At 35.1% G+C, this 22,725-nt stretch overlaps 1 protein-coding gene across 4 annotated transcripts; it reads left to right on the top strand.

Moving 5' to 3' along the window:
* The first annotated feature begins 10,646 nt into the window (after positions 1–10,646).
* On the top strand, positions 10,647–21,804 carry LOC21395251 (importin beta-like SAD2). Of its 4 annotated transcripts, none has more exons than XM_024170435.1 (22): positions 10,647–10,883; positions 11,266–11,401; positions 11,482–11,569; positions 12,300–12,455; positions 12,980–13,142; positions 13,659–13,843; positions 13,944–14,117; positions 14,796–14,941; positions 15,114–15,237; positions 15,322–15,502; positions 15,782–15,941; positions 16,047–16,088; positions 16,188–16,306; positions 16,395–16,593; positions 17,455–17,586; positions 18,150–18,253; positions 18,412–18,591; positions 19,638–19,777; positions 19,880–20,019; positions 20,269–20,429; positions 20,665–20,791; positions 20,917–21,804. In XM_024170435.1, the coding sequence occupies exons 1-22, from the start codon at positions 10,794–10,796 to the stop codon at positions 21,060–21,062; spliced, it is 3,093 nt and encodes a 1,030-aa protein (XP_024026203.1). In that variant the 5' UTR covers positions 10,647–10,793; the 3' UTR covers positions 21,063–21,804. The 4 variants fall into 4 exon arrangements, with proteins under 4 accessions (XP_024026203.1, XP_024026202.1, XP_024026204.1 ...); XM_024170434.1 differs by having other exon boundaries at positions 20,653–20,791; XM_024170436.1 differs by having other exon boundaries at positions 20,653–20,791; positions 20,901–21,804.
* Positions 21,805–22,725: the final 921 nt, after the last annotated feature.

Below are 22,725 nucleotides of genomic sequence, written 5' to 3'. Positions count from 1 at the left end.
ATAATTAATTATTTGCGACGACATGTGTTGTCGCAAATAATTTTGTCACAAATTGGGCAAATTATAGTAGTGTATCCTTTTACATCTCATGCTTCGAGGACATCATTCTCAACAGTCTCCCACTTGTCATAAAGTAGGTGTGACATGTCTCTTATCCCAAATCTTTCTAAGTGTTTATCAAATAGATTTAGTGGCAATGTCTTCATGAACGAGTTAGCAAGGTTGTTCTCTAATGCAATCTTTAGAACCACTACATCGCCTCTCTCTACTATGTCTATGACCTGGTGATATTTTTGTTCTATATGTTTAGAACTCTTATGACTTCTAGGTTCTTTTGGATTACTCACCGCTCCACTGTTGTCATAGTAAAGCCTAATTTGTTGATCCATGTCCAGAACAACTTTCAGATCAGTCAAGAACTTCCGAAGCCATGTAGCTTCTTTTGTGGCTTTACAAGCTGCAACATACTTAGCTTCCATGGAAGAGCCAATAACACACTTTTGCTTTACACTTCTCCATACTATGACTCCTCCATTAAGAGTGAACACAGATCCAGATGTCGACCGTTGACTATCTTTATCCGATTAGAAATTAGAATCTGTGTACCCAGTAAGAGATAGATCTTCTCTGGAATATACTAACATATAGTTTTTCGTTTTCCTAAGATACTTAAGAATACACTTCACTGTAACCCAATGATCTAATCCTGAGTTGGACTGGTAACGACTAACTACTCCCACTACATAGCAAATATTCAGTCGTGTACACATCATGACATATATTAGGCTTCCCACTGCAGATGCATAGGGATACTGTGTCAGATCTTCTTCCTACTATGGAGTCTTAGGATATTGCTCTTTTAAAAGATGAATGCCACGCATAGAAGGCAAATTCCTTTTCTTGGAGTTCGGCATCAAAAATCTGATAAACTCTTTGTCTATATATGATGCATGAGATAATGCCAACAGCTTTTTCTTACGATCTCAAATAATCTTAATCCCAAGAACATAGCTTGCAACTCACCCAAATCTCTCATTTGGAATTGGTTGGCTAACCACTTCTTTACATCTGTCATCAATTCCCCATAATTCCCAATGAGTAGAATGTCATCAACGTAAAGAACTAAGAAGACCACTTTTTCTTCTTTCTCATACTTGTAGACACAAGGTTCATCAACGTTTTCATCTGTAACACCTCGATGAATTAAATGAGATTAATAAAAGTAATTAAGATTTATTAGTGTGCCTAATCTGGTTTAAGTAAATTTAAATAATTCTAAGGTATTTAAATATTTTCAGTAATTACATTTTCACCCCAGAGTGTGTGTAAACACATTTTCTGGACTGTCTTTTAATTTTTGTGAGACTTTTTTTTACCTTTTTCTTTTCTTTTTCTTCATTTTCTTTTTCCTGCCGTGCATCCTTACTCTCCCTCTTCTCCCTCATTCTCTCTCACACACACACACACACACTCTCTCCCATTTTGTCTCAAATCAACAAGATCTTGAACCAAAGAAGGATTTAAAGAAGTTTTCAACGTCGAGAGAAGGATTTGAGGTAAGATTTCTAAAAAACCTCTCTTGAATCTCGAATTTTTCAGATTTGAAAACTTATTTTGGTTCAAAATGGATTTTTATGGATTTTGAGTAAAATCCCAGTAGAAATTAGGGATTTTTGATTCTTTGGACTTGATTGGTCATTTAGAACCTGGATTGGGTGATTCCCCTTGACATATTTTGAATCGGAACTCAAAATTGCAGGTTTTTGGACTGATTTGGCGAGCTTCCTCACCCTGCTGTTCTCCACCGGTCGACCGGATTGCATACCATCAGGTTAACCTGTGCGGTCGACCGAATTGCATACCACTAGTCGACCGGTGGTGTTGCATTGCTCTGTCACCGGTCGACCGGTCTACACGAGGTTTGACCCTGTTTTGTTGAAAAACCCTATTTTGACCTCAATTTTTGAAGAGAATCCAAATTAGCTTCATTTGGGGACCTAGAGTAGATGGATTAGCATCTTGGGGGCAGAACCCGAAACCCGGCCCGGGGGTGATAAGGCTTGTGCTTGTGGTTGTGTAAGTAATTTATCATAGTATAAATTACTTGCTGATGCCTGTAATATGGAGATTTTCAGTTATTTCCTTTCAGAAAAAAGATGTGAGGTTCCGGCTGTTGTATTGGAACTGAATGTCTATATTTATTTCATTACTTATTCATTTATTTATTTACTCATTCATTTATTTACTTGTTTATAAAGTTATTTCAAATTACATCCTACAGGGTCTTTCGCTCACATTTTTATTGTTTTATAAATATTAAACCCCTCCCATGCGACTCTAGAAGCAGTGCGAAGTAGCTAAGTTAGATTGCTACCGTCCGATTAGAAGAAGATTGTGTTTATCCTCCCTATGTACAAATGTAAGGATTGTAAATTCTATAAACTCTGAACTTTAGATTTCTAGACTGTGGTTGATGTCTGTAATGTTATTTACATGTTCATGTATGTACAATACTGCATATCCTGTAGGTGAAGCCCTGAATGATTTAGAAAGTGCGGAAGACCCTGTAACTTTCTTGTAATTTATTTTCAGCAAAATAGTGGGGCTCATTGGAGATTTCTTTAATATTTCACTTTCGATTTGATTATTGTAATTTCACATGCTTAATCATGTTTAACCTCTAAACAAGCCTCCATGTCACTATCCCTCGTCCCAGGCTGTAAGTAATTTATCATAGTATAAATTACTTGCTGATGCCTGTAATATAGAGATTTTTAGTTATATTTCCTTTCAGAAAAAGGATGTAAGGTTCCGGCTGTTGTGTTGGAACTGAATGTCTATATTTATTTCATTGCTTATTCATTTATTTGTTTACTCATTCATTTATTTACTTGTTTATAAAGCTATTTCAAATTACATCCTACTGGACCTTTCGCTCACGTTTTTATTGTTTTATAAATATTAAACCCCTCCCAGGCGACTCTAGAAGCAGTGCGGATTAGCTGAGTTAGATTGCTACCGTTCGATTAGAAGAGGATTGTGGTTATCCTCCCTGTGTACAAATGTAAGGATTGTAAATGATGTAAACTTTGAACTTTAGATTTCTAGACTGTGGTTGATGTCTGTAATGTTATTTACATGTTCATGTATGTACAATACTGCATATCCTGTGGGTGAAGCCCTGAACGATTTAGAAAGTGTGGAAGACCCCGTAACTTTCTTGTAATTTATTTTTAGCAAAATAGTGGGGCTCGTTAGAAATTTCTTTAATATTTTCACTTTCGATTTGATTATTGTAATTTTACATGCTTAATCATGTTTACCCTCTAAACGAGCCTCTACGTCACTAACCCCCACCCCGGGGCGTGACATGATCAAATCAATAAGACTTAATATCCTCATCAAACCTGATGTTTCATGATCTAGAAGCATGCTTTAATCCATAAATGGATCTCTACAGTTTGCAGACTTTCTGCTCTTCGCCTTTCTCTATGTAACCCTCTGGCTAATCCATATAGATGGTTTCCTCAAGATAGCCATTCAGAAAAGTTGTCTTGACATCTATCTGTCATATCTCATAGTCAAAATATGTTGTTATGGCCAAGAGTATCCAAATGGACTTAAGTATGGCTACCGCTGAGAAAGTTTCCTCATAGTCAACTCCCTCTTTCTAGGTATAACCCTTAGCCACTAACATTGCTTTATAAATCTCCACTTTTCTATCTGTTCCTCTCTTTTTCTTGAAGATCCACTTGCATATAATGGGTTTAACCTCTGCGGGTAGAACTACAAGTTGCCAGACTGAGTTAGAGTATATGGACTCCATCTCGAGTTTCATAGTTGCTTGCCATTTTTCCTTATCAGAATCATCCATCACAGTCTTAAAGGTTAATGGATCCTCCTTACCGTCATCAAAAGTGATGATCTGTGCCTCCCCAATATACTGGTCAGGTAACCTATTTACCCTCCCACTACGACGAGGTGCCACAAAAGTTTGATTAGGAATCGTGGTCTCATCTTTTTATGTTCTGACAACTCTTACCAGTTGTGGTCTGATCTCATCAGAAAGTAACTCTTCTAGTACTACTTTACTTCTGGGCTTGAAATCTATCATATAGTCTATCACGCCTCGAAGCCGGGGTCTGTGACGTGGAGGTTCGATTAGGGGTTAAACGTGATTAAGAATAAAACATTAAGGAAATTCCCAAACGAGCCCCACATTTCACTGAAAATAAATTACTGAATACAAGAGGTTTATAACTAAGCCTCTGACACACCGTTCAGGGCTTCACCAACAGGATATGCAATATTGTACATACATGAACATATAAATAACATTACGGACATCAACCATAGTCTAGAAATCCAAATATCAGAGTTTACAGAATTTATAAATTCTTACATTCGTACACAGGGAGGATGATCACAATCCTCAAAATCAGCTGGTAGCAACTAACTCCGCTACTCCGCACTACTCCTAGAGTCGCCTGAGAGGGGTTAATATTTATAAAACAATAAAACGTGAGTGAAAGGCCTAGTAGGATATATTTTGAAATAACTTTATAAATGAATAATTAAATAAATGAGTAATATCAATAAATGATTAAACAATGAAATAAATATAGACATTCAGTTCTAACACAATAGCTGGAACCTCACATCCTTTTTCTCAAAGGAAATATATCTGAAAATCTCTTGTCTTAAGAAATATGATAAATTACTTACCCAACCACATGCACAAGCCATAACACCCTGGGCCGGGTTTCGGGTCATGCCCCCAAGGATGCACTCTCCACATCTTATCTAGGCCATCAGCTGGTTTACCGATTTGTAAGATCTCTTGTCTTAAGAAATCATTCATTAAACTTTATGAAACAGTTCTTATACTCCCCAGAACTACAACAAGCCATAGGGGTTAAAATGTTTTTCTTTCGCAAACATGCCCTTTCTTTAAAACATTTGCAAGGCCAAAACTCTTTTGAAAACAGGCTCACAAAGGAAAGGGTAAGAAATCCTACCTCACAAGTACCAAACCTGGCTAGCGTTACACTATTCCGGCTTTCGCTTCCTCAAAGCCCATCAATCCGAGTCCTCAGCTAGCACTGATACAAAACCACACTTTAGGATCCAATTCTCATTCCTAAAGCAATTCAATACCAATTATACACTTTGATTTCCTATTAGTGTGCCATAATTCAATTTCAAATTCCATAAATCATTTTATGCTCAAATCATCATTCCAAGGGTTTTCATATCAAAACATGGATTAAAGATGCTAATCCATTCACTCTAAATCCCCAAATGAAGCTAATTTGGGTTATCCCAAAAAATTAGGGTCAAAACAGCAATTTCAGGCAAAACAGGGTCAAACCCCGTGTACACCGGTAGACCGGTGACAGAGCAGTGCAACACCACCGGCCGAACGGTGGTGTGCAATTCGGTCAACCGGTAGAACCAATGCAGTCTAGTCGACTGCACAAGTCGACCTGTGAAGAACAGCAGGGCGAGGAAAACCCACGGAATCAGCCCAAAAACCTACAATTTCGATTCTAAATTGGAACATCTCAAAGGAAAACCACTAGATCCGGGCTCTAAGTACTAAATCAGGTCTAAAGAACCTAAGATCTCTAATTTCTACCATGGTTTTACTCAAAATCCATCAAAATCCATTTCGAACGAAAAATAAGTTTTTAAATTTGAAAATCCGATATTCAAGAGAGGTTTTCAGAAATCTTACCTCAAATCATTCTCTTGATGTTGAAAACTTCTTCAAAACCTTCTTTGGTTTGAAATCCGGTTGGTTTTGAAGCAAAAACGGGAGAGGGAGAGTGTGAGTTCGAAAAGAGAAAGAGAGAAAAAGAGAGAGTGCTTAGGAAGGAAAGGAAGAAAGGAAAAAGAAAAGGAAGGAAAAAGGAAAAAGAAAAAGGAAAAGAAAAGAAAAAGAAAAAGACAAGTGTCACAAAATATTTAAAAGACAGTCCAGAAATGCGCCCGCACACACTTCTGGGGTAAAAATGTAAATACTGAGAATGTTTAAATACCTTGGAATTATTTAAATTTCCTCGTCAGAAACATTTATTTAACAATAATTAATTTATTAAACCAGATTAAGCACACTAATAAATCTTAAATTCTTTAATTAATCCCATTTTATTCTTCGGAGTGTTACATAGTCATGCTCTAGAAACGTGACATTTTTTGACACAAATACCTTTTAATCATCCTGACTATAAAATAGTCCTCCTCTTGTCCCTTGTGGGTATCCCACGAAGATGCATACTTTTGTCCTCGGTTCCAACTTATCATCCTTTTGTCTCAGCATGCGTCCTGGACATCCCCATATGTGAATGTGTCTCAACTAGGTTTTTGACCATTCCACAACTCTAGAGGCGTCTTAGTTATAGACTTAAATGGTACCAAGTTAAAAATATACACTGCAGTTCTGAGGACATATCCCCATAATGATGTAGGCAGTGAGAAATAACTCAACATTGATCTTATCATGTCGACCAAAGTCTGATTTCTCCTTTTGGCAACACCATTCTACTGTGGTGTGGCAGGTGCTGTCAGTTGTGGTAACACACCTTCTCCAATCAAGTAATCCCTAAACTCTTAGTCCAAGTATTCACCCCTTGATCCGATCGAAGTGTCTTGATTGACCTACCTAATTGTTTTTCAACTTATGCTTGAAATTCTCTAAACTTTCTAAAATTTTCAAAGTTTTGTTGCATTAGGTAAACATAATCATATCTCGAATAATCGTCAATAAAAATGATGAAATATTCGTAAGCTCCTCTAGCTTGAACGTTTAATGGTCCACATAAATCTGAATGTATTAGCTAAAGAGGCTCTGTGGCTTTTTCTCCTTTCGCCGTGAAAGGCCTCTTGGTTATTTTACTTCCAGACAAGATTCACAGACCGGAAGCTCACCAACTTTTAGTTCACGTAAAGGACTATCCTTTACTAGTCTTTCAATCATGTTTAGGTTAATAAGACCAACTCTAAGATGTCACAGATATGTGTTATTATCGTGATAGATCCTTTGCTTCTTATTCTTAGGTTCGGCAACCTTGAACATTTTAGTGTTAAGCAGTGAGTTAGGTATTGGTTTTATACAATATAAACCATCATCCAAACATCCAGAACAAATATTAAATCCATTTCGAGAAATATGAACAAATTCGTTATCAAAATAGACTTTAAATAATTGTTCGAATAGCCTAGCTACATAAATCAAATTTCTACGAATGTCTAGATTAAAATAAACATTGTTTAAAACTAAAAATTTGTTTTTCCTAAACCGAAGTCTAACTTCTCCCACTACTTTTGCCGAAACTCTTGCACAATTACCCACTTTCATTGTGTATTCTGTTGAGAATGGTGTCCTAGAAGCATGAGATGTAATATGATATTTATTATTTATTTAATTAAAGAGTTTATTCTTTATTTTTTGTGCATATATTAATGAATATTTTATGAATATTAGTGCAAACTCCATGATTATTTATGTGACCTTAAATATTGTATATAAGTGTTATATGTGAGAGGATAATATTTAAGGATAATAATCAAAATGATGTTCGTAATGAATTTAATTAAAGTTCAGAATCTTTAATTAAAACATTATGAATACATGTCATTCCTGTTGGGAATGGTGTCCTAGAAGCATGAGATGTAATATGATATTTATTATTTATTTAATAAAATAGTTTGTTCATTATTTTTTGTACATATATTAATGAATATTTTATGAATATCAGTAAAAATTTCATGATTATTTATGTGACTTTAAATATTGTATATAAGTGTTATATGTGAGAGGATAATATTTAAGGATAATAACAAAAATGATGTTCATAAGGAATTTAATTAAAGTTCAGAATCTTTAATTAAAACATTACTAATACGTGTCATTCTCATTCAGAATGGAATGATATTATCCGCACTGTTAATATGACGAGATGTTGAATGAGTATATTATGCATAATGAGATTATGTGGAACAGGGACATAGACACAATATGAATTTCTGATAATTTCTTTTAAGTATAGAAATTCTAATTGAGTCTACCGATGGTCATATATAGAATGATTTTAATCTTGAGTTCTTAACAGACTCCTATTTATGGATTTCTATCTTTTGATTTACTCAATATGGATTCCGAGTTTCTGAATCCTATTTCTTGTATTTTGGAGACATGATGAAGTAGGTAGCCAAAAATGTTATTATACGAGATGGAATCTATTCCTTCTTGAAAAAGAAGTAGATAAATAATTCTCTTAAGGGTTGATTCGGTACTTGGAACGGTAAGAGCTCCGATTCATGTATTTATTTTATAAATCACTGTCCATTAGAGAATTAATGGTACTTAAGGATAAAGATGTAATTAGAGAGGTTAACGGATTTCACCTAGTTCTAATTATGAATTATTTATGGAGGATTGATTTATATGCAACGACTATATCAAATGGACACTTCAACATTTAAAAGTAATTTATGTCTATAATTACGATAGTGCAGTTCCAAGTTTATAGTGGAGTAACTATAGAATTAATATGATTAATTAATTAGTTAAAGTGTTTAATTAATTATTAATTTTATTAGAGCTTAAAATTATAAGTCCATGAGTCCCCGCATCATCCTTGTAATACAAGACACTAAGGGCAAAATTAGAATTTTAGAATTATGGAATTCTAAAATAAAACACTCAAGAATAATTAATTGATAATTAATTATAAATTAAATAATGTGATTATTTAAGTTTAAGTTTAAATTTGAATTTTGAAACACACATGTGAAGGCGTTCACATAGTGTGAACGCACAACACAGTGTGAATCTCTTTGGGATTCAAATTGTCTGCTCTCTATAGTTATCCAATTAACTTATTTGATAAATTGTTCAATTTGAAATTCAAATTGATTTAAGTTTAACTTAAATTGGAATTTGAATTTAAGATAAAAATTAGACTGCAGGATAAAGTTTTGCCCTAGTCTGTATCTGCAAAATTGCGCCTACCACAGGGAGGAAATCCCCTAGTGGTGCCCGGCCATATTGGATAAGGGAGAATGGATTTTGTTTCAAAATCAAATTTGAAGTGAGATATAATTAACAAGCTTTATCTTAGAGATAAAGATAAATCTCATTCTCGGAGTCTGACTACTACTCTATAAAATAAGAGATTGTAGAAAATTATGAGACACAATTTTTGCTCTCTCCTAGCTATAGTGGTCGAATTTTATAGAGTGAGGAAGGAAAAATTTTCTCTCAAATTTCACGTCGTGCATGTGTTGGTGTTCATGAAAAACTTGATGTTTTCTTGTAAATTGACGAGGAAGATTCGGGTGTTCTAAACTAGCATTGGAGCGATGAACGTTCGAGGTCAAAGAACACAAGTAATCATCCTAATTGGTTCCTAGGTAGAATTCCTAATCCAGTTCTTGGTAAATAAATTAATGTGATTAATTTATTCGTACATAAATTAATATAATCTATAGAGTATCTCAAAGGTTTTATGAAAATTTTTGTTATATTCAATCCGCTACTCACACGCTTCCGCATCCGAAATTGTTTCGGAATCCAACAATTGGTATTAGAGCGGTCTATATACTATATCAATTTATGCTTCGGTTATGCGATAATCAATATTTAATTGAATATGTGACATTTAATGGTATGTATGTGATGGGTAGACACTTGCATTTATTTATGGATGTTTACATTGATTCATATTGATGAATGTATGGATGATGGATTTAGTCGTTAATTATATGGTTATATGGATCGGTTAAAATTCGTTCAATAAATTATTTGTAATTTTATTCTGGTATTATAATTATTGTAATTCTAGTATTTAGGTAGATTAGGGTAAGGAATCACAAGTACAAGAAGCTCGGAAAAATCCGAAAGTGATGCCCTACCCGCACGCCCAGCGTGCCCTGCCCGCGCCCCCCGCTGCACTCCACACGCTCTCCGTGCGCGCCTAGACAACACGTTTTATTTATTAACATATTTAACTTTGATGATTTTTTTAAGTAATTATAATTGTCCCACTATATTAATAAATATTTTAAAATTATTACTCTTTCATAATAATCTCTAAAAATATATACTTTTATAAACATCTCATGTATTATACCTATTGTATCCGCGTACGAAAATACATATAAGTTAGTAAGAGTACGCGCTTTCACTAAACATATAGAAACTTAATAAGTGTAAATAGAATTACTCTCTGTTTTTTTTCTTTAAATTTAGAACTACATTTTAATAAAACTCTAAATTTTTACAATTAAAATTTTTTTTAAAAATGTCAAATTTAATTTTTTTATTACATTTAAAAACTCAGGTCTCGTTTATTTCGCTGATTCAAGTTTAGAATTTGAGTTTTATTACAGTAAAAAGCTCTAAGAAACAATCACATCTAATTTTTTTACTACAATAAAAATTTTTTATACAACATTACATCTCAACTCAACTTAAAAATTCAAATTAACGAACCGAACGCCTTAAAAAATTTCATATCCCAACTCAAACTAAGAACTTAAATCCGCGCGGAACGAGGCCTTAATTAAACAACCAAAAACAAAAACCCTAGTACTTTAACTTTATATATAGAACGCAGGCATCTCTCTCAAAGCCCCTCTCTCTCTCTCTCGGTGTCTAAACCTAAACCCTACTGGCATCTCTTTCTCTCTCCAGAAATTCCAGTTTGGCGAGGGTTTAAATTCGGATCATCCGCGATAATCGGGGTTTTTGGATAATACAGTGTCTTGATTTCGAGTTTTGATCGGCCATGGATCTTCCTAGCCTCGCTGTTGTTCTTCAGGCCGCTCTAAGCCCCAATCCCAGTGAACGGAAAGCCGCCGAGCAGAGCCTCAATCAGGTTCTTAGTTTTTCTCTCCGTCTGTTTTTGAATTGGAGATGTTGGTTATTATGGAAATTCGGATTGTTTTTTTTTTTCATTTTTTTTTTTCGGAATTAAGGTCTTGTTTATTGAATATTGTTGTTCGATTAGTTGGAACTTAATGCTTCTACCTTTTATTTTGAATGATAAATGTTTTGCGTCTTTTCACTATGTAGAATTGTAGATGCAGGAGTTTTTTTTGTTTTTTTGTTTTTGTTTGTGAATTTCGTTCTACTTGAAGTTTATGAATTGGCACAACATTGAATTCACACGTTTATAACGTTTGCACTTGACGATCGATTTTCAATGAGCTTAGTTTTGTAATTGTATTGATATTGATATTCTTATTTTGGGTTTGCAGTTTCAGTACACGCCACAGCATTTGGTGAGATTGTTGCAGATAATAGTAGATAATAATTGCGATTTGTCGGTAAGACAAGTGGCCAGTATTCATTTCAAGAATTTCATTGCGAAGAACTGGTCGCCGCATGAGCCAGGTACATTGTTATCATGTGGGGTGTTGGTAATTCCGTAATTTAGAGTTGTTTCAATTGCTTATCCTTTTTATATGGTGTAGATGAGCAGCAGAAGATTTTGGAGGAGGATAAAAACTTGGTGAGGCATCACATTCTCGAGTTTGTCGCGAAAGTTCCGCCATTGTTAAGGTGTAATTGTTCAACAAGTTCTATTTTTCCACTATTTCTTATGTTGTAGTCAATTTGTGTTTGTACCAACGCTTGGATTTGGGTTAAGGTGTGTGCGTGACATCCATAGATTCGTTACATCTTCATGTGTATATGTTAACTTTCATCTTTTTATGCGTCACTCACGTCAAGGTTTAAAATTGCGCAATTGGGTACTGAGGCGTTTTGTCTCTGTGAGGTGAAGCATAAGCCTCAAAATAAACCATAAAATAATTTAAAAATATGCAAAATCAAGCAATTTAAAGTAAAAGTTATAAATGATACTTAACATCATAAAAAATTATTAAATCTAAAAATAATTATTCTTGATTTTTCTTTTCTCCCTCTTATTTTTAGCAATATAGGGGTTTGTTTTAAATTTGCACCCTTGCCTCTTGGTCATAGCAACGTTATTCTTCTAGAATTCCTTACATTTTTGTTTTTTATTGGGCTGCTTTTGGCTGATATGAGTTTGGGCCTGGGCCTTTATAGTAATTTCAGCTCGAAACAGTGAAAAAAGTGAAGGCCACCGCCTTGAGGCGGCCTTGAAGCACCAATTCACTTACAGAGAGGCATACGCCTCATTCTTGCTTCGTGAGGTGAGCAAGAAAGAGGCGTACACCTCAATGCGTTTTTCCAGCGCCTCATGGAGAGGTGCGCTTCACATTGTGCAATTTTAATCACTGACTAATGTCAAAGGCATGTTGTGCAGAGTTCAACTGGGTGAGTGCTTGAAGACGATTATCCATGCTGATTACCCTGAGCAGTGGCCGCACCTTCTGGACTGGGTGAAGGTTAACTTATCACAAGACGACCCACAAGTTTATGCGGCTTTATTTGTATTGCGAATTCTTTCTAGAAAATATGAGTAAGTTGCTGATATTGCAGTACTCTTTGTAGAATCATAGATGTAGTAGTTTCATTAGCTTTCTATCTGGTACAGCTTTGGTATTGAATTTTATTGTTTCAGACAATAATGTAGAAAATTGATCATTTCTGTTGCAAAATATGGTGATTACTGTTTTAAAAGGTATAAGTCAATGATAAATACAATATGATTTATTTGTGTGATATATAACTTTGCTTCTATTATGGGCACTTTTTAGCAATAAGAGCAAGCATGTAGCAAGTATACTACTCCTCGTAAAATTACTTTGCTGTAGGTTCCATTACATTTCTGTTTGATACACGTTTACTAGATTGAAAAAATTGGGCCCTCCAAAGTATAAAGTAGTGCAAAGTGAAAAACATTTCTAGCCATTTTTGATTGCCGATGGTCTATATCATAACATTTCCTATTTGCGTTGAAGCTTTCTTCCTCTTTTCATGATATGGATTACTTAACTGAAATGCCATATTATTTAAGTTTTATTCCATTTCACGCGTTCGTAGGTTCAAATCCGATGAGGAAAGGGTACCAGTTCATCGTATTGTTGATGAAATATTTCCTAGTCTGCTCAATATATTCAACAAGCTTGTCCAGATTGCAAACCCACCGGTGGATGTGGCAGATTATATCAAGCTTATCTGTAAAATATTCTGGTCATCCATATATGTACGTCTTTGCATGAATGGGTTTTTTTTTGGTGCGTCAATTTTTATCTTATACGACAGTTTGACTCACTGGAGTTGAATTTGAAATGCTTACTTGTTAACTTGTTATTGCAAGCAAGAAGAAACACCTCTGCAATATCTTCCTCAAATTAGGGGTTTTTTTTTTCTTTTTTTTTTTTTTTGGGAAGATGGAACCTAGAGGGTCGTAAAGTAAGAGCATTTAATCTATGTACATAGAGTATACTTATTTACGAAGTTCAGTTTGTCTCTCTGTTATCAAGTATAGGGGCATATGTATTTGACTATTGTTGTTCTATGCCCTACAACAGGTATATGTTTTCTGTTACAATATTTTATACTGATATGTATTATGTAAACATGGAACACATATCGTAGATTAACTTCCGACTTCAAGAGATGTACCTAGTTTTCATTTTGGAGATGTAAATAGTCTTCATTTAAATTGCTCTTGAGCTACTCATAATATGTATAATTGTTTTTTTTCCCTCGTTTCTAGTTGGAGATTCCAAAGCAGCTATTTGATCCGAATGCATTCAATGCATGGATGGTTTTGTTCTTAAATATTTTGGAGAGACCTGTCCCTTTGGAAGGCCAGCCTGTAGACCCCGAGGTTAGAAAAACATGGGGATGGTGGAAAGTGAAGAAATGGACCGTTCACATTTTAAACAGGCTGTACACAAGGTAAGGACTTGGGTCTGATACAAATTGAAAATTAGGATGAGCCTTACAGGAGGCGGCTTATTTATGGTTTAGTCATCTTTACATAGAATTTCATATTCAGGTTTGGAGATTTGAAACTTCACAATCCAGAGAACAGAGCTTTTGCGCAAATGTTTCTGAGGACTTATGCTGGGCAGATTTTGGAGTGCCACTTAAATCTATTAAATGTAATTCGAGTTGGTGGTTTTTTACCCGACAGAGTTACCAACCTCATTCTTCAGTATTTAAGCAACAGGTGCTTTAAAATTATTCCTCTCAAAATTAAATCCTGTAAGCTGTAATACCAGGTTTGATTTCTGCGTGTAATTTGACTTAATGATACGTCTTTGAGGTACTGTAAGCTGTAATACCAGGTTTGATTTCTGATTCCAATGTTAAATTATATGGGGACAGACGATTTTTGTTTAGAAACAACTTTTAGAAAACAGGATGAGCTGCTAATAAATAAATGAGCGACCAAATCAAACCTTTAGCCTTTACAGTAGTACAACGCTTAGGCTTTGAGCGTCTTCAAAGCTCAACTCCAGTCAACTCAATGAACCCTCACTGGTGATTTGTTACATAGGTGATAGGATCCGGTAGAAGAACTATAAAGATTTCATGAAAAAAGTTTTTAATTCATTGAATAGTTCCAGACAGCAGTGTATGTTCCAGACAGCACTTCTGATATTATTTGGATTTGAGAATTGAAGTTGTTGTGGGTGGGTAAGAGTCCAGAAAATAAGTCGAGTTGAAAATGGACTTTAGGATCTCTATATCCAAGTGTTCAGCATGCATTATATAATCCCACTCCCCATTCTCCAACAAATGGGAAAAAAGAGAGGTTGTCTCTTAACATGCTTTGCTTACTGCTCTCATTTGTGAGACATTGTGTAATAGATTTTCCTGATGCTCTTATTCCATGTACACGCAGTATCTCGAAGAACAGTATGTACAATCTGCTGCAACCTCGACTTGATGTCATTCTCTTTGAGATAGTTTTTCCCCTTATGTGCTTTAATGATAGTGATCAAAAACTTTGGGATGAAGATCCTCATGAGTATGTGAGAAAGGGTTATGGTGAGTTCTAAGTTTTGTATATATTTTTGAAGAGAAATGCTTATAAAATCTTGAGTTAGCATAATTTTTTTGATACCCAGAATCCCATGAACCCACTTTGTCAGCCTGAGTTAGAAACTGGAGCCTTATCTTGAGTTAGCATAATTGATTTTATGTTTCTGCTTGTTTGCAGATATCATTGAAGACTTGTACAGTCCAAGGACAGCATCCATGGATTTTGTCAGTGAGTTGGTTAGGAAACGTGGAAGAGAAAACCTTCAAAGGTTTATCCAATTCATAGTTGAGATTTTTAGAAGGTATGTTTAACTTTTATGTTTGACTAAAGTTTGAAACATATTACAGTGTGCTGTAACAGTTTTGGTTTTTATATTATCAAGCAGGTATGACGAAGCGCCTGTAGAATTCAAGCCCTATCGACAAAAGGATGGTGCCCTTCTTGCTATTGGAGCTCTTTGTGACAAACTGAAACAAACTGAACCATACAAGTCTGAACTTGAGCGAATGTTGGTGCAACATGTTTTCCCTGAGTTTAATAGTCCGGTTGGCCATCTTAGGGCCAAGGTTTGTTTCTCCCAAGTTCCTTTTGAATCTCCAAGGCCACTATTTCATGAGTTGATTCTCAAAAAATAATTGTTACTTTAAAAAAAATTCCTTTTGTGGTCAATCATTTGTTAAGAATAATTAAGGTGCCTAACACAAAAAACTTAGGATGTTAGGTTTGGTTTTTTTAACTGCCTACTTTTCCTTTTCAAATTAATGAAATGATTATTCCATTTCTTGCAATATAATTGTCTTTGTCAGAAGCTATGCTTATTATTTTTAACTGCATTTGGATGTCAGGCTGCGTGGGTTGCCGGACAATATGCTCATATTAACTTCTCAGACCAGAACAACTTCCGTACGGCTTTGCATAGTGTTGTCTCTGGGATGCGGGATCCAGAGCTTCCTGTTCGTGTTGATTCAGTTTTTGCATTGCGTTCTTTTGTTGAGGCTTGCAGAGGCATGCACCTTCTATTTTTTGTTTGCCTATTTGTCTTCATTTTCCTTCTCATTACTTCACCTCCTCTTGTGCACCTTGGAACTTGATTGTTTTGTAAATATGCAGAGTTGGATGAAATTCGTCGAATTCTTCCTCAATTGCTTGATGGTATGTGGTTTACAAACTTCTTTTTTTTTTCTTTTTTTTTCTTCCCTTTTGAGCCATTATTAAGTGGTTTGGACTGAATATAAACATTACTTTTTGCAGAGTTTTTCAAACTTATGAATGAGATTGAGAATGAGGATTTGGTGTTTACTTTGGAGACTATAGTGGATAAATTTGGGGAGGAGATGGCACCTTATGCTCTTGGGTTGTGCCAAAATTTGGTACTATATACTTTAACCTGGTGGATACGCGTACTATAGAAAATTAAAATGTGCTTGCTTGAGGTTTTCTTTGATTTTTTTTTTTTAGGCAGCTGCATTTTGGAGGTGCATGAATACAGCTGAAGCTGATGATGAGGCTGATGATCCCGGGGCTTTAGCCGCAGTTGGTTGTTTACGTGCTATTAGCACAATTCTTGAAACAGTCAGCAGGCTTCCTCACCTTTTCCCTGAAGTTGAGCCAACTTTGCTTCCTATAATGCGTAGAATGTTGACAACTGATGGCCAAGGTTTTTCTTTTACTCGTCTTTGTTATTGTTTTGTGGACCTTGTTCTTGATCTAATAAACTTGATTTTGCTCCTGTTTGATCACTAATTAACATACATAACTAGAAGAACTAACTTATTTTCTGATGCGTGTTATTGTTGGATTGAGATAATAGTTAAGACTGGTTGATGAAGTTTATCTGCATTTGTCGTGCATAACGTGGAGGATAATTCATCCATATAACATCATACTTCTCAAGTTGGAAACTACTGGATTTAAATCAATGTTAAAAAAATTTCAGTCCAATCCTAAATCTATGGTTTACCTTGTCTTTGTCAAGAATTATTTCATTACCGTCAACGGAGGAAAACAAGGCTATTATATCCAACATGATACTTTAGGGTGTGTGAATCGTGGTATGTGACCAACCTTAATTCTTTGTCTAAAGAAAAATCACAGTAACAATGTCATTTTGATGCAAGTACTTTAAGATTTATAAAAATTCTTATTGAACCATGAACGTGAATCGTTAAAAGTTGACAGCATTCTAAAAGCCAAAGATGGAAGATAATAGGACAGGTGTAGGAGTAAAGAACCTAGAATACAACATCCTAAAAGCCAAAGATTATAGGACAGGTGTAGGAGTAAAACAAAATTGCGAATGGAAGATAAATTTAAAATTCTTGAAATTGAATAGCCACTCTGATCATGCTTTATGATTACTAATTTAAAGAAAAAAAGCAATGGCCTATTAGCTATTGCGGTTGATTAAACTTGGTCTGTAACTTGTAGGAAGATTGCATTGAGCCTTGATTTCTCTTGCTTTACTTTTTGTCCACGTGTTTTGATTTGACAGATTTATTGTCCTGTTAATTCATGACAGAGGTTTTTGAAGAAGTTTTGGAGATTGTGTCATACATGACATTTTTCTCTCCTTCAATATCTCTGGATATGTGGAGTCTTTGGCCATTGATGATGGAAGCATTAGCAGATTGGGCTATTGATTTCTTTCCAAGTATGTACTGCTTTTTATTTGTTTATTATATTCTTTTGTTTAAAGACATTTCTGTGGTTATTTCCTCTTTTTAGGATCACATTACTAAAACCTATTCACTTTTTAATGCATCTTAATTGAGCTAATTGATAACGTAGTCGCAGTGTTGGGTAGGAATTTTATTTTTCTGTCATACCAAGATTCAGGGCCCATTCTTTTCACAACCCAAACCTTTTTCTACAGTATTTTCTCACAAAAATTCAAAATCAACTTTTTTGCTAGAATATTCTCTCAACATAAATTACTTGTCAACTCAAGTTCTCGACTCGAACTCGCAAAAAGAACATGCCTTGAATCTACTTGTCTCTGGCCCCATCCTTCCCGCAATCTTAACATTTATCATAGTTTGTTGTCGATAAAAATACTTCAAAACTAAGAAATTAATTAATTAACCTATTAAAAGAGAAATGTTAAGTCCTTAATAAAAAAAAGTAAAAAAGATAACGTAGTGTTGGGTGCGAATTATATTTTTCTTTTTATGAATTTCTCCATTGTGACAATGCCCAACTGTTATATTCCTTCAGATATTTTGGTTCCTTTGGACAACTACATATCTAGGGGTACTGCACATTTCCTTGCTTGTAAAGAGCCGGACTACCAGCAAAGTCTTTGGAACATGATTTCAACTGTAAGTACCATATCGTCATCACTTTGCTGTCCCTGTGATTTGTTGATTCGCATCGATTATCATACCTTCAAATCCCTTCATACTTGGATAAATGCATGGAATTCATATTGGATGCTTAAAGGTTCTAGTGATAATCTGGTTAATGCATGTATTTGCAGATCATGGCAGATAAAAATATGGAAGACAGTGATATTGAGCCAGCTCCAAAACTCATTCAAGTTGTTTTTCAGAATTGTAGAGGGCAGGTTGATCAATGGGTTGAGCCATATCTTAGAATAGCAGTTGAGCGGTTGCGCCGTTCTGAGAAATCATATCTAAAATGTCTCCTAATGCAAGTGGTAATGTGCTATATCAACACATATCATTACTCGTATTCATGATTTTTTTTTTCCTTAGTAATTAAGTCTTGTGCTTTTTAGGGCCTCTCTCCCAGTCTCCAGCTAAAACCAAAAGGGAAAAAAAAAAAAAAAAGAAGTAAAAAGTGACTAGTATTTCATCATCATACATCAGTACTTATAGGATCATTTCATTCAAAGAATATCTTGTGAGTGATTTTATGAGGTACTACAAGTACAGCTGTATGTCTCTTTTTAACGTCTTAAAAAATTCTTAGCCACGCCACTTGTGCTAGACGATGGGAACTGCAAAATTTGTTTGAGAAGACATGTGCTTGTTTGGTTCAACAACTCATTGTGGAGATTTGAACCTTTTTTGTTAGAATTGTAGAATCTGAACTATAGTGATTCAAACTGTGATTTGAACTGTTGTTTGGATATGCAAATAAATTGTAATTTGAATTGGGAATAAAATCCGAACTGTGTTTAGATAAAGTGTTGAAAACTGTCATTAAAGTTTTGTAACAAATCTTTAAAACTTCTTTAAAAATGACATTAAAAAATATGCAATATGGGTGGGGATTTGTTCCTCTCTTTATTATAAACACATAATATCATCTCAATCGGAATTAAAACGAAGAAGTTATGACATTTTTAAGATTGAAATTGAAGAGAGAAAAAAATAGAATCTGGAACTATTGGACTGTTGGTAACAATTCGGATTGTTAAAATTTAGGGTGGGAGGTGAATTCTAAAATCAACAATTTGAGTTGTCCTTGAACCATTGTTAATGGTTTGAATTGTGCTTGAATTTTCCTTTCCCAAACACCAGCTTGAATCTTGAACTAAGGTTTGAATCTTAAACAACAGTTTGAGTTGTTGAAACAAACAGGGGCCATATTTGTTGTTCATGCTGTTAAACAATATAGCTATGCTCATAAATGTCAGTATTCTATTCTGGAGGTATTTGTAGTTGGTTTTCTTTTATTCTTTTACAATTGCTTGTCATATGCATTTGCAATTGTAAGATAATTCTTCTTATATTCCAGATTGCTGATGCTCTTTATTACAATGCGGCGTTGACACTCAGCATATTGCAATCGTTCGGCGTTGCAACAGAAATATTTGGCCTTTGGTTGCAGATGCTTCAACAAGTTAAAAAGAGTGGTGTGCGAGCTAACTTCAGGAGGTAGTTGTCAATTTTGTTTGGTTTAAGTATCCCCAACCTCCACCGATCTAATGTCCTCGTTAATGGCATAATATTTTTATATAACTAATTGTCATGTTGCAGAGAACATGACAAGAAAGTATGCTGCTTGGGATTGACATCTTTACTGGCACTTCCAGCCGATCAGTTATCAGGGGATGCCTTGGAGCGTGTTTTCAAGGCGACCCTTGATCTCCTAGTTGCATACAAGGAGCAAGTTGCAGGTATTTCTCTGTTTCTTTCTGTTATATTCATACATATATTCACTCCGGGTAAGTTATCTTATGAGCTTAGGGCGTCTTAGGTTGCTTAACTTCCGTTTTGTTTGCTTTTGATTTGGGTTTTCTTTATTTTGAATAGAGTTTGTTTTTTTCTTTTACTTTGTAAGAACTTTTTCCTTCTCTCTTTAATAACATTTTCTGCTTATTAAAATAGAATCCTGGTAAATATCATTTCATTGTACTGGATGGCAGAAGCTGCAAAGGAAGAAGAAGCTGAGGATGATGATGATATGGATGGTTTTCAAACTGATGATGATGATGAAGATGGTGATGGATCTGACAGGGAAATGGGAGTTGATGCTGAGGATGGGGATGAAGCTGATAGCATTAGATTTCAAAGATTAGCTGCACAGGTGTGTGATTCTAGCTTGAGGTTGATGATGATGATTGGTTTTTAGGATCGGTTGCTCTATAAATAGATTGTGTGCAAAACTAATTTCAGTTTCTCCCTTATTTTAAAAAGTACCATTCCATCAAAAATGAAAAAAGTATGATGCAGATGATGTATTCTTAATAAATCAAAGAAAGAAGCTACAGAGAACCCCAATAACCTTATCACTTATTGTGATCTGATAGTTGGTGTTACAGGCGAAGTCTTTCCGACCAACTGATGACGATGATGAAGACTCAGGTGATGATTACAGTGACGATGAGGAGTTGCAATCTCCACTTGATGATGTGGACCCTTTCATTTTCTTTACAGATGCGGTCAATTGTAAGTGAAAAGGGATATCTTCTTTTTGATAGATTGAAACAAATTCTTTTTTCTTAGTTCTTAATTCTAACATGTGCCTTTCCCCTTCTTTCTCTTGGTTGACTTTCCGTGCCCTGTGCCAAAAGCCATGCAAACATCAAATCCGTTGAGGTTCCAGAACCTTATGCAAACACTCGACTTCCACTATCATGCTCTTGCAGAAGGCATTTCTGAGCATGCCAAACAGAAGATAGCAGAAAGAGAGAATGGCACAACTGCCGGAGCTTCATAATTCATGCACCGTGTGTTACGGCGTGGCTAAAATTTTGCTTGCTGTTAGGCTTTTGTTTATTATTCCATTCGTGTTGTAATGGTTTAGAGAAACAGAGTCATTACCTGTCCATTCAGAGATTTGGTTTGTCTGATGGTCATGGTTTCCAGTAAGGCCAGAGGAATTTTAACATTTCAAGGGATTTCGCGTTGTGTGATTGAGTTCCCGGAAAGGTGTGAAATTCGAGATCGTGAAATGCCAGGTGGCACCTCCTCTTGGACTCGAGCTTCGGCATGGTTGTTGTCTAGTGAGCCGGCTGTTCTACAGCAGTGCATGCCCGTCTCACCCAGTTTGTGTTATCCCCTTTTTCTCCTTCCCTTAATAGTTGCGAGGTTGGACCATTTCTTTTGGTTGAGAGTTCTTTCTACACAGTGCACAGGGTATATTTTATTTCAAGAACACTAGAATCCGTTTTCGTTGTCCAGTAGTATGCTTCTTTCCTTGGTCTGTTATTTATTGCCCATTATACGAGGGTATCATCTAGGGTGGCTGATGGATGTATTTATTAATTTTGGGTCTGAGGGTAGCCTATAAATTTTTATCTTTTCATTTTTTAGGTTAGTCTTTTGATATCTGTAATATTTGTTTATTTGAGTTGGGAGTTTTGGCTTCAAAGCAGAAGGCTTCTAAGGGTAGCTTGCTGCTATTGTAAAACAGTTCATGCTTATTCATTATATTCTATATTGTGGATTTATTGGGGAAACTTTGATTTCTTAAGTTATTTTATTAGGTGTACGTAACGAGCAAGTTTTCTGAGTTTGGTGCATTGGGGGCTGAATTGATTGTTCATTCTTCTGTTGGGACCTGTGACGTATTAAGAGAGAGAGAGAGAGAGAGAAAATGGACCTTTATGAGAGGTAGTGTAAAACTACGAAGGAGATATAAAAGAGAATAGGAGACGTTTAGTTCATGGATTAGAATCATGTGATTAGAATTATTTTTTATTTACGTGTATTTTTTATGAGAGAAAATACTGTAGCGAATTACGAATCATGATTTGAATCAGGGGACGAATTCTTCAACCAAACAACCACTTAACATAGGATTAAGGCATGGTGGATTAAGTAGAAGAATATTATGAGAGTTTTATGTGATGACAATATGCCTATTAAATTGAAATGAAAGTTTTATAAAACTACAATCTGTTTAATTTATATGGTAGTGAATGTTGGGCCATTAAGAGAATATATATGTAAGATGAGTGACAGAAATGCGTATGTTAAGATGGATGAGTAGGCATATGAGAATGAATCGCATAAAGAATAAAGTTATTCCTAGTGAAGTAGGTATAACACCAATAGAAGATTAGGTGCGAGAAAGCCGGTTGAAGTGGTATAAGTATATCTAACGTAGACCGCTACAAGCACCAGTTCGTACTTGGGAGGACATTTTTATACCTAATATTAGGAGAGGGAATGGTAGATTAAGAATTACGTGGACCGAAGTAGTTAGAAAAGACATTCTAGATCTAGGTTTTCATGAAAGTCTAATTTCAAACAGAGCTACGTGAAAAAGTGAAATTTATATAGCTGATTCTAATTCGTTAGGATTAAGGTTTGCTATTGTTGTTTTATTTCTTAAAATATTTTTGAAGTGGAACCCTCAATGTGTGCGTGCAAGGATA

The sequence above is a fragment of the Morus notabilis genome, unplaced genomic scaffold (assembly GCF_000414095.1).
Source record: "Morus notabilis unplaced genomic scaffold, ASM41409v2 Scaffold150, whole genome shotgun sequence".
NCBI lineage: Eukaryota > Viridiplantae > Streptophyta > Magnoliopsida > Rosales > Moraceae > Morus > Morus notabilis.
This window is presented reverse-complemented; position numbering and strand designations above follow the sequence as displayed.